Here is a 12,656-nt window from a genome sequence, read left to right on the forward strand (position 1 = left end):
ACCAGCAACAAGTTTTAAACAAATAATCCCAGCGGGTTTTATTTAAAATTTTAATACTGAACACTGGGTTGTTGGATGGGTTTTTTTGTTGTTGTTTTGTTTTTGCTTTTTTAGACAATCAAGCACCGCCTTACTATATGAAAACATAGTTATTATAATCCTTCTTCTTCTTCACTTTTTTAAGGGAAATGTCATCCTTTTTTTTCATTTTCTTTTTCTTTTTTTCCACAGGCAAGTCCAGGTTACAAATTCCTGAGTTTATTCTGCGTTTAACACAGTCTCCCTTCTCCTTTCTTGGATTTTGAGCTGTTTACAGCATGCTGGCTTTATGCATCATTTCCCTTAATATCAGATGTAGCAAACCTCATTTCAGTACAGTGAATTAGGACCTCTACTGCATTGGTTTGGAATAGATGCAAAGACTCAAGACTTGGAAGGCTTGAAAGCTTTCATCCTGTGGCTGGTCATTCGTGTACCATCTTCTGTTAAAGTCAGGGAAAACATCTTTAATATCACTTTTATCAAGAGCTCACTGGGAAACATCTGGAATGAGTGAATTCTAGTCTAAACTCTTATTTTTTATACTGCAAAATTTTTTGAAGAATCGCTCCCCTGAAAGATATTGTTCATTTAAGAAGTCCAATATAATGTACGGTATATACAAAAGTCCCAACTTGAGAGAGAGAGAGATATGTGTATGTATATATATGTGGAATGCATTCACTTTTTTATGTTCACGAACAGTTTAATGGTGATACGTCTTTAATCTGTTTCTGGCACCAAAATGTCTTTGTTCATCCTCCTTTTGTCACTCAGATTTATCTGTGAAGGGCTAGCAGGAAAAAGAGAAGAAGGACATTTCTTTGTTGAATATTTCCCTATTGGGATTCTCAGTCAGCAATATAAAGTTGCTAATGTGTTGAAATCCTTTATTATAATCATGTATTCCTCGGAGTTGGTAAGTCAATAACTATAGGTGGATTGAGTGGCTGGTAATTCACAGTGCACACAGATGCATTCACATAGGTTGTAGTTCCATCAGCCATGACACCATAACCTATGAAGAAAGAAGAGCTCTAATTACTCTTAGTATTCAGATTTTATTATCATTTTCATTATTTATCTTTATCACATAACAATGATGAGTGGCACATTTATTACTCAGAAGGCATTTAAAATTTACCTTAATGTAAAATGTGAAAGTTTCTTGGATGAATATCATCTTTGTTCTACGACGGAACATTTTGTCATACTGCATAAGAAAACAAAAACTGACCCTCTCTAGATAGAGGTGATCACATCTGGCAGCCTGCTCCCCAGACCTCCTTATAAACACTGGTATTTCTCTTTGAAAAACTTTTTACTTCAAACTTCCCCACTTTTAGAAGAGATGGGAAGACAGAGCTTAGAAAATTTCAGCACTAAAAAAAAGACAATTTAGATTTGCAGTCATCCACGCACCAAAATTTGGACAATTCTTCTTCTTCTACCTTTTTTTTCTGTGCTATGTTGTATATATTTTAAGCAACTGATAGAGAAAAAGGTTGATGTGAGCAAGGGGAGGAGGTATGCATGTACACACGGTTGGGAATGGTCTCTGTAGGAACCTCTTCCCATATGTTTGATCTTGATGACTAATTTCAATCAAATCTGATGGAAAGATTGTAAAATGTCAGCCCAGGAAGAGAAAAACGACTTTATTAACATATTCTCTGACAGACAAGGTGAATTCCCACCCCAAACACTGCAACATTTTTATAGGAGAAAACACCTCCAGAATGTCTCACCAGTGGGGAAAAAGTTTTAACTATTAACAAACTTTTAACTCTCAAGTCTGACTAGGCATTCAAGACACTCAGAGCTAAGTCTGCTGGAAATCAAACTTCCAGTTCCTAAGCTTGTAGGAATACAGTGAAATGCTGTTTGAAAAGATGAAGAAAAAGCCCTTAGACTGAAAATTAAACTCACTCTCCACCGTCAAAAATCTTTTCATGAGTATCTAGGAGAAAGCATGAGCTTGATAACACTAAAAGCTTAATGCTGGAAACTTTCTAAATGTAAATATTATGATCAATATCATGAAATGTATTCACTATCAGGAACACATGATTTTAGATAAATCACCCAGTAGAAGGCTCTTATACTAACTCTCAATCATACCATTAATAAAGTTAATGGTGAAACATAATTCACTGCTATGAGGGCTACTCCTATTTTATGATGTTGGTGCATGATGTCAGAGGCAGATGTCGGCGCTATGGCAGTAGAGGCTGAAACTTCCCAACATTATTTCATTACATGTTGTTGCCATGTGACAGATGGCAGCAGAGAGACAGTCTGACAAACCAGCATCTGACATGAAAGTGCATGTGAAGCAAAGGTGTGTTACTGAATTCCTCAAAGTAGAAAAAATGGTATCCGCTGTCATTCATCGACACTTCCTGGACATTTACAGGGACCAAACAGTGGATGTGAGCACAGTGAGGCTGTGGGTGGTTCATTTCAGCAGTGGTGACAGTGATGTGAAATACAAACCACGTTCCAGATGGCCATGAAGATTTTTATGAGCACAGCATGCAGGCTCTTGTTCATCGCTGGTGAAAATGCATAGCTAATGGTGGTGACTGTTAGAAAATAGTGTTTTGCAGCTGAGAATATGCTCTATCACATAACGTTATTGTGCTCTTTGTACTGGTTTTAGTTTCCATGGAAATAAATAGGAGGTATTACTTTCAGAGCGACCAACGTACATTGAGTTAAAACTATTCATCTCTTTACCTAGAAGCAATATCATGTCTTACAGAAAGCACTGCTAATTGTAGAATTTACTGCAGAATTTATTGTAGAATTTACATTTGGCTACAAATCCAGTAGCCAAACAGCTTTCTTTTTTGTTCCTTAAAATACCCTGAAAAATGCAGGGCCTCCTGGACTCCTCATGGAAAAAGCACACTATAATTAGGGAGCAGGGAGGGAAGAAAACTCTGTCAGGTTCCTGTCACAGGCATTTCTTTACATCATGTGCTGTTTGCCACAGAACGACTGTCCCGTGTAAAACACAAGCTGCACCAAGGACAGTCTGCATTGCTACTGGGACTTTCTGTCTCCTCAGCTACACATTTAGAGAGAACAGAATAAGCTTGCTAAATACATTCTTTTTGCTGGAAGATTCATCACGCTACAGTTTTCACTCTTCCCTTACTGCCAGCAGAGTGGCAGACCTCCACCTTGGGCTTGACCTCCACCAAGTACTGGCTGTAATTGGCAAAGCAGTATTTCAGCCAGAGCCCCCGCCACGCTTCTCACCACCACCACGTCAATCAACTGCAAGGCCATGTGTAGAGGTATTTTTTGTCAGACAGCTGTGCAGAGAGGGAATAGGGAAGAAACATTTCTTCTAAGCATCTCTTCCTCCCGGATGTTCAGTAAATGACTGCTGCAGATGTAGCTATACTCAGTCAGGGGAGGAACTCATCTGTTCAAATCACGCATTCTCTCTACAAAGAGCAGCTTCGTTTGCACAGCCTGTCTGTAGTGGGAATTCTCCTCTGCAGAGTTGCCATCCCACCGCAAAGCAGGCTACACAGCTCCCCATTTGTTTTCTCTAAATTATGGCAGCTAACGAGAGGAGTACCTTGTTTCTGTGTTCTGATACCTCCTGTGCCAACTTATTAATTCACATGATTTACCATTCTGTGGAGGTGCCACTCATTTCACTTGGGAGCCAAAGTTGGGCTTGGTCTTAGCAGATGTGATTTTGTTTACCTGCCTGAAGCTTCATGGCTCACTAACTGTTTACTTACCTCCCTTGTAACTCACTTGGCCTACGATTTCTGAAAAGACAATGAGTTTGGATTGTATTCACCAGCTCTCTTATATAGATCCTCAAAGCGTGCTGTAACAGCAAGATATTAAGGAAAAAATACTGCCTATGCACTCCTTGTCTGCTCTGTATTTTTAACAGCAATGTGGACATTAACTGTATGCTAAGAGGTCACCACAAATGAGAAAAGAGAGAATGAACTTCATTCCTGCCCTCTAAAATAATGATCTCAGTGTCTTCTCTGTCAATTTTACAGCAGCACACCTCTAACCACACTTAACCTAGCAGGGTCAAGGCTCCAAGCAGAAAGTCTGAGTGGAATTTTTTGGGAAAGGCAACAATTCTTCACAAAAGTAGAAGTATCCGAGTGCCAGCTATTCCAGTTTTTCCACTCATTCATTCCTACATTGCTGAAACCACAGATATCCTACACTGAAGTCTGGAGCAATCTCAGAAGCAGAAAACTGGCAGTTGTGGAGCACCTTTTCCTGCCAATCAGCTAACACTGCCAAGAGCCAAGTAGCTAATAATACATGCTTACATGCCTATGGGCACGTTTCTGCACAGCCCAGTGGTTTCTTTTGGTGGGGGCGTGCTTGAAAACTTACTGCCACCGTATGTGTACTGGGCAGACTCCTTTGTAGCAGAAGGCATCTACCATACCCTTTGCCTGGAGATGAACTGCTGTTCCTCTATTCAGTGGCACAGATTTGTCACCATTTATTGACTTTGTGAAGAGAACTTGTTTTTTCCAGTTAAAAATCAAACAGTCAAGAGAACTGTCGTGTTTTGTGCAGCTACAAAACATTTCCCCTGCCAAAGCACATAAATACATAAATAAGCATCTTGACCTTCTACACAAGTCCGTGGTGATACTGCTCTTCATTTGAAATTCATATAGTGGCTGATGGGGAGAGACAACTTTTATTGTCCAATCTTAAAGAGTAAGCTTCAGAAATACCCCCTAAAGAACTTTTACCCATCTTAAAAACAGAAACAGAGACGCAAAGAACTTGTATGAACGACATTAAGTCACAGTTTCAGCAGAGTAAAATGCAATCTATTGATCTTAATATTTAGTCCCTTCTGCAAGTACTGGACTTGTGTTGTTTTAAAACTCACGGTAATCCTCACTGTGAAGGAGGCATCACCCCATTTTATGGATGTGGAAACTGAAAGAGAAGCTGAACTATGAATATTAAAATGTGAGTATCAGCCAATTTCGTCTGAATATATGGAGCTAAATAAGCATGTGAATTCCAAAAGTACTAGTTTAGACATTCACGTTTAAAAAGACAGGTTAAAACTCACAAGTTATTTGTCTGTAGGTTTTAAGTACATACAAAAAGAAATGTTTTCTGACCTTCATGGATATGTCCAAACACATGAAGCCTTGGCTGTATTCGTCTCTGGACTGTGTTCAGCAGCTCTACACATCCTACCCGTTGCATTTTCTTAGGTACCCAGTCTAGAAAACCTTTGGAAAAGAAAGGAAAGCTTTAAAAGAAGACAGGTTATTTGCAAAACTGTACAGCTAAAATATTCAAAAACATTTCTGAGATTTAATGTCTCACGGCCTCTCATAAGCAGTTAGAAGAACTGACGTGTAAAAAAATGCTAAGTTGCCATTGGTAAGTAGAAGGGGAAAGAAAGAAACATAAAAGCTCATCTAAGAAACAGGACTATGGTAACTCTTGCCAATAATTTTTCAGGGGAAAAAAATCACTGCAATGAAAGCATTTTTGCACTGCTGTCAGCAGGAAAACTCAGAGCTTTATCCATTCTTCTTCTTTTAAGAGACTGATGATTAAATAGCTGCAAATCCAAAGTGAGTCTCTTAAGTTAAGCACCTAAATCAACACTTAGATGTTTAAATCCAGCCCTGGGATGTAGTTATTGAAACAGAACACTTTAACCAGTGTAATGAATTTGTGTGACAAACAACTGTTTTCACATTGACTCTTACATTAGTGGAACTGAGGTGAGGAACCCAGAGCATATCTAAGAGTATCCTCAAGAAGAACCAGTTAGAGGGCTTCAGATAGCAAAATAAATGTAGCCTTTGTGCAGCAGATACGTTTGTAAAGTGCTGAATTTACTCCCATAGACCTGTATAAAAACATACCTTTGATTAAACAAGTTGAGACAAAAATGTACACCAATTTGCTTCTACGTCCATAAACCTGCTGTTTGCTGCCAGCTGAAGTGTGTTGCTTCCTTCACAGCAGTATAAGAAGGATGCTACTGTGTTAGAGGCTTTGGAAGAATCCCTCTTGCTTCCTTCCTATTGTTCAGTCATTTTTGATCAGGCTCAAATTTGGAAACATAAAATATACAATTGTTCTGTTTTTCCTTATTTGTTCTGGTACTCTCACTGTGTGCTTGTCATAGCACTGCATCTCTGACTTAGACTGCTGCAACAGCAGGAATATATTGTGCTTTTGAGAAAACTGTTGTCAGTCAGAGAGGTGCAGAGTCTGGACCTGGTTTTCATATGTTTACTTTTGAGGTGCAATCAAGCATGGCTAAGTAGTATCTAACCAGCTGGCTTAAAAGGCCAGAAGTGTGGTATTCAAGCTCTTGGAAAAGCTTTCAGGTTTACTGGAGCTTCAGAATAGGTTCACACATAGAAAAATACCTCTTTGGATGCCTGGGCCTGAAAACTGAGCTCAGTGGGTTTTATCAAAATGAAAAAAATTTGCCCTGCTATCACAGTCGTGAACTAGGTGTCACAGTTCTTAGAGTAGACATAAGCTCCTCATTTATTCAGATACCTCTGAAGATGCTGCTTGGCTCCCGATAATGGGGTTTACAAGGGGAAAGCCAGCTGAATTACAGACAGAGCAGGTCAATTCACCCAAAACACTTAAAAATTCACTGCAGGAAATAGCAACTATTTAAGATGTCGCAGTGAAACCAGAAGTTCCTCTGGAATTCAGTTCATGTTTTTTTCAGAGGAAACACGTTATAATTTTGAGCTTTGTTACTTCAGTGATTCGAAACAGTTAATTGTCAGAATGTCTGTGGTGAACATAAAGGGAAAAGTATTTCCACTTCAAAAACTTCACAAACAAAAATCCACAAAATTAACTTCTCCATTAAATTAAGCATTATTTATGTTGAACATGTTTTTGTTTACATGCATTATCACCCTTCTGAAGCTTTCCCATATGTTAGCAGCTTATTATGTACACCTGACTACACAAACTAAGAATAATTGATTACACCTAGCTAACAATTAGAGATCATCTTAGGGTTTTTTTAATGTTTGGTTACTTTAAACAGGTTTCTGCAGCTGTCAGGAAAGTATAAATCTTTGTCACAGACAATCAAGCAGACAGCTAGAAATGAAGACTTAAGGGTGAAATTAAATTAAAAACAAACCAAGAAAAGAAAAAAAGAAGTGACTTTTGAAGAGGAAAGAAACATAAATGAAGATTTCTGGGAGTCAGGGAAAGGACTTTCAAAGTTACACTACACATAAAGCTAACAAAATATACTGATTTAGAAATCAGCATCAACATTTGTAAAATACCTTATTTTATAAGCTCTGAAAAAAAAGGATTACATTTTCTTTGCATGTCTAAGTGACTTAAAAACAAAGAAGTCCATAAACTTCGAATGGGGCTTTTGCCACTAATCATGTGGGCAAATTTAAGTCTACCTAATAATGTGGCATTAGTTAGTTTAGGAGGATGCATGCTTTTTGGAAGTAAGGGAATAAGAAAGGAGCAGAGAAAATGAATAACAGAATTCAGGCAACCGTGCTGGGGAAAAAAAAAATTGAATTTGCAAGAGCACTGATTGCTTTATATGATCATTAGGAACAGCTCTCATCTTGCTATCTGAGATCAGAACAATAGTAATGAGCTTTCTGGTTAAAATAATTAGCTTGGAGGGTCAAGGAAGATCCTGCCTCCCATACTGTCTGTGGACAGAGCTACACATTAAGGAGGTTTCTGTATGCTGGGCACAGTGCTAATTTCTTCTGAAGTGTCCGTGTATTTGTCACCATGAGTGTTAGGGACACCAACAGCTGATGCCCACAGGCAGAGTGTTCTGTGCTACAAATGCATCAACATGAAAATTAACTTGAAAAAGGGAAAATCCTTGGAGGATAGCTCAAGCTTATTATTGCTATTAACAATAATAATAATAAAAACAAGATACTATATTAGCACAGCTCCTGAAAATTTGGAAGAGCTGAAGGTTCTTCCAAAGCTGAAGGAAAGCATCCCATTTGCTGGTTTTAAAAGCAGCTTTTAAAATGCTGACATTCCGGACGAAATTTTGGAAGCAAAGACTTAGGAACAAGACAATGCCAAAGATCCAGTGCTACAGTGCAGGCCTTGAATCTACACAATGATTATCCCTGTTCCTAATCATTTAGAGAAGAGACATCAAGGCCTAAACAACTCATTTCTGCCATCCACTTTTATGACACCGGTCCAGGTTACAAGCTGTCTGTGACATGGCATGAGACTCCACTTTGGTGGAGCAGCAGTACACAGGCCTGCTCTGTGAGAAACCAAGCTTGCAAAGCAGCCCTTTCACCAGGATTAGTGAGCAGTGGAATGCAAACGTGTCTTTCTATAGGAAACAACAAAATAAAAACCCTTTGGACACTTTCTCCTCCAGATTCTGAAAAAGGAGGAGAAAGGGTGGAAGACAAGAGGATTTTAGCTTCAGGAAATTGAGGACTGAAGGGAATCTAAAGGTTTAAAGGAACCAACTGCCTTTATCTTACACAAAGCACTCCTCTGAGTAAAAGGCAGCAAAACATTTCAGTACATGCTTCATATCCACGTCCAGTTATCAAATTAGTGAGAGTTAAATACACATCAGCATTAGATTTAGCTTGCTACCTGCTAGATTTTTTGACAAATGTGTTAAAAAACAAAGCCTTTACTGTGTCAGGACAAGTTTCTCTGATAATTTCATTTCAATCACATAGATAATTCCACTATTATTTGAGAAGGCAAAAAATCTCTCCCATCATGCTTTGTATCATCAATATTTCTATTACTTGTAAAACACAAATGCAAAACTGTTCCTTGCAGGTCTGTTAGTTTACTGTATTGTATTAAAAACAGACAATTCACGCTATCCAAAGATAGGCCAGCTACTGCAGCATTTGGGTTTGTGAGGCAGGAGATAAATCAAGTCAGCAGGGAAATCCATTGGTTGATGGGGGGAATGCTGGTGCAAATGAGGGAGAATGACGGTGCTGCATAATAATCCTGCATTTCTCTCCAAGACTGCTCCATGCTTCAAGTCAACTGATTTCACCAGTGGCACAGTGGGCAGATGCATAGGAAAACTGGATCTCATTTATTTATAAAGCCTTATTTATTAAGACTTCAATTTTGTAGCCATTGTTTAACTCCCTATCATTGGTTGTAAGTAATCACTCAACATAAACCTGAGCTGAAGTCCTGGTGCCACTAACATTGGTAAGGATGTTACTTTTGACTTTCATAAGTCAGGTTTCCACTCTTTGTCTAAGGACAGCCATCAGTTACCATATAATCATTTGAAATTCACAGCTAACAGCACTAGAATTTTCTTACCGAGAGGTGGTCCATGTGTTATAAGAATATCTATCCCATCTGGAATAAGGTTCCACTTCTCTAATAGTGCTTGGCCTCGTGGAAGATTAAAGCCCCAGCCATAAAACCAAGGTTGCCTGCCAAAAGAGGAGGAGAATGTCTTCAGTGCTACTTCCATGTATGGTTACCTAATTAAATTGCAGAGATCAACTTTCTATTAGCATGGAATTTGGAGACACAAATAGCATTCTTTTTCTTTCTTTTCTTTTGTGTGTGTGTGTGTACAACCTCTGTACAACCACTGTTACATAACTTGTGTGAAATATCCACTGTAGCCCTTAGCAGTTTCAATGACAGTACACAGTACAACATTCACAGCATTATTCTAACCAGGTATACAGTAACTTTTACAAGAGCTGGGTACCAAGACCCCCACCTGTGGATTAGCGTGCCAGACTCCTGTGCTATCTAGAAGCACATCTGCCTCAGACACCCAGGGGTGGTAGGTGTTCTGCACTCACAGAATCACATTTCCCATCACATGTGACCTGTAGCCCACCATCATTTGAACAGGGTCAGAAGCTGCAATAAGCACAAATCTTATTCAGAAGAGAGTAGGAGAAATCACCTATGCTGTTCCATTTCTCCAGTTGGAAGCAACCCATCAGAACAACACTGCTACTTTTCTTATATATAATTTTATTTTGTTTTCTGGTATGTTGAGTGGCTTTTAAGATGTTATCTTTCCAAGATTTCTTATCATATGGGCATTTACTCTTTTTAAAATGTAGTCATAGAGCAGCTTATCATGGAGCAGTGGGACTGTAACAACACTGCCAGTGAGAACACCATTTATCTGTACCTTGCTGTCCTACTGATTAAAAAACTGTACTTCAAGGTAATTATATCACAGTGGTAAATTATGTCTTGCTGACTATATTCTAATTCTAGGCCATAAAATTGAAGGGTTAGTTTTAGGTTGGAGTTTTTAAATAATTTTTTGACTGACATGTTCTGGCCATATCCATATTTGGAGAACAACAAACAGACTGCTGTGATTTAATAAGGTTTATGATAATTGCAGCCTTAGTGTTTATAAATACATACACATAAACCAGAGCTCCCTTTGAGATGTTACTTTGTTGAAGAAAGCTTCACACTCTCTCACTGCATCAAAAGACAGAAAGAAATCTTTTAAACAAATTCTCTGAACTACACTCTACATCATGTATGGCAAAGACAAAAGAAAATGCCCATGAAGCTATTATTCATCCTGTTCCATTACTGATGCTTGACTAACATTTCAAAAATTAGCACGTCTGCAATCTTCATGATGATATATTTTCCTCTTTTCCTTTTGGAAAATTGCAAAGCACGTGTCTATTGAAAATAGCTTAAAGTCTAGAGCTTGCTAAAATACAAAGGGATGTGGCTTACCAACAGGAAGAAAAGAAAATTCTGGTAAAAGGAAAAGCAGGAAGGGGCTTTTCCATTCTCCTTTCTACAGACAAAGAGAGCCTCAGCTTTTCTAGAGAGGTGACTGAAGGCTGTGGGTGCCCACGGCTAGGAAAGAGCTCCTCATCACACAATGTCCTGGATAGCCAGGTGCCCCAGGGAGAAAAAAGCTAAACAAACAAGCAAAAAAACTGTGGTACATCTGCCACTGGGACCAGAAGCATATCTCAGCCTCCAGAAGTTGTAATGAGGGAGGTAAAGCTGTGTGAAGACGAGATGCTAACAGCTTCAGCAACGGAGCAGAAATGCTGAACTGAGCCAGGTGGCTCAGACCAGGGCAGCTGCCTTCTGCAGATACCCACACAATTCAAACTCCATGTTTCTGGTTAGCTGTTCAGCTTCCAGCAGGATTTTCTCCTAGCACAAACACAAACTGCCCCACAGAACATGACTTCTCCCCTCCTACTGCTGCGGTGATCACTCACCGTCTATTCACTGTATTATTTTGCAGTAAGCTGCCCACCACTTTTGTGTGCAACACTGCCTCGCAAATCAAATCCAGGCCTGGGAAGTCTGATCTTTATGTTCTTCTCAACACTGACAGAACGGGGGTGTTTTTGTTTCACAGAAATGCTGTCAAAATAAAGAAACCGGGGTCTGCAAGGTGCTCAGATGTTCCACAACTGGAACGCTTTATAAAAATACACAGAGGTTAGATTTTTTCCAAACTCCCCATCCCTGCTTTGGGATTACACTTCAAGCCTTTCCTGACAAGCAGCTTCCTTCACTAAGATGGACATACATTTGGCAAACTGTATTACGGCTCAGAGCAAGTTTTCCAGGAGCAAAATCTCACTGACAGAAAAGACTTGCAAGGGCAATCAAGAGGCAAACACAGCATCAGCCAGCACAGTCGACCCTGGTTCAGCCTTCAAGTGCTGTTGAGATGCAGTGACTGCAGCCCCTGCTCCCACCCTTGGTCCAGGACAGCACAATCCCCTGCCCCAAGGTATGAAGGGTCAGGATGAATCCCACAGCCTGCAGGGCGCAGAGGAACCGGCTGCTCCCCTGTAAAGAACCCAAGCAGAAAGATTGATATTTGCCAAAGAAGAGAAGGTCAGCAACTTCTGGAATCATCATTTTAAGCACACGGTGAAGCATTTATAAGGAGAAATAATCGTGACCATCACAGGTCGCGTCAACACCATTTAATCCAGCTGAAATCCAAACGACTACGAATGGCACCCTGCAGATACAGGGGCCTCAACCTGTCCCTCCTAGGCCCAGCCCTTACGTCGCAGCTTGTTAAGAGCCCGTTTCTCTTTATGAATAGGCATGATCTGCTTATTAAGATCCGCAGCACTTTCCCCATCCCTGCCTCCCTTTGTGCCAGCAGCGCGCCCACCCGAGCTGCAGGGCTGTAAGTTATGCATGCTGGAGCTGTTCTTTTGTGAAGGGAAAATGTTCAAACTCGCCTGATTTGCCATTACGCTGTCTTTTGTGACAATCCCAGGATCGAAAGAAATGGCCAAAGTGTTTCGGGCAAAAATCTGGAATCCCAGGACGGATTCAAGAGGAGGATAGTAGCGTGCTTTACTTAAGAGAAGGAAGAAAAATCACACACTTCAGTGCCCCCACCCCCAAAGCAAAACCATCTTTATACACACGCAAGGATTTTATAAATCCCCAGGTCCCCTCTTCTGACAATTTATTGCAGAACAGCTATCAAAGTTACAGAGTCGGAACAAAAAAATTCCTCTTTAATACCCACTAACAATCTATGACCTGGACGAAAAGACAACTTGGTCTAAAATTTCCATCTACGATGG

The 12,656-nt window shown here is 39.8% G+C and overlaps 1 protein-coding gene across 1 annotated transcript in view; it reads right to left on the reverse strand.

Annotated features, from left to right (window-relative positions):
- Positions 1-207: 207 nt before the first annotated feature.
- Positions 208-12,656, reverse strand: part of MPPED1 (metallophosphoesterase domain containing 1) — a 47,740-nt gene continuing 35,291 nt past the window's right edge. The window contains exons 4-6 of the mRNA XM_065742418.1: positions 9,394-9,509; positions 5,187-5,300; positions 208-1,057 (exon numbers count right to left, since the gene is read on the reverse strand). Of these exons, the coding sequence (XP_065598490.1) occupies positions 939-1,057; positions 5,187-5,300; positions 9,394-9,509 (349 nt within the window). The 3' untranslated portion in view covers positions 208-938. The remainder of the gene's footprint in view (positions 1,058-5,186; positions 5,301-9,393; positions 9,510-12,656) is intronic.

Source organism: Cyrtonyx montezumae, unplaced genomic scaffold (genome assembly GCF_038088225.1).
Source record: "Cyrtonyx montezumae isolate F1298 unplaced genomic scaffold, pur_monq_1.0 scaffold_3, whole genome shotgun sequence".
In the NCBI taxonomy this organism is placed as follows: domain Eukaryota; kingdom Metazoa; phylum Chordata; class Aves; order Galliformes; family Odontophoridae; genus Cyrtonyx; species Cyrtonyx montezumae.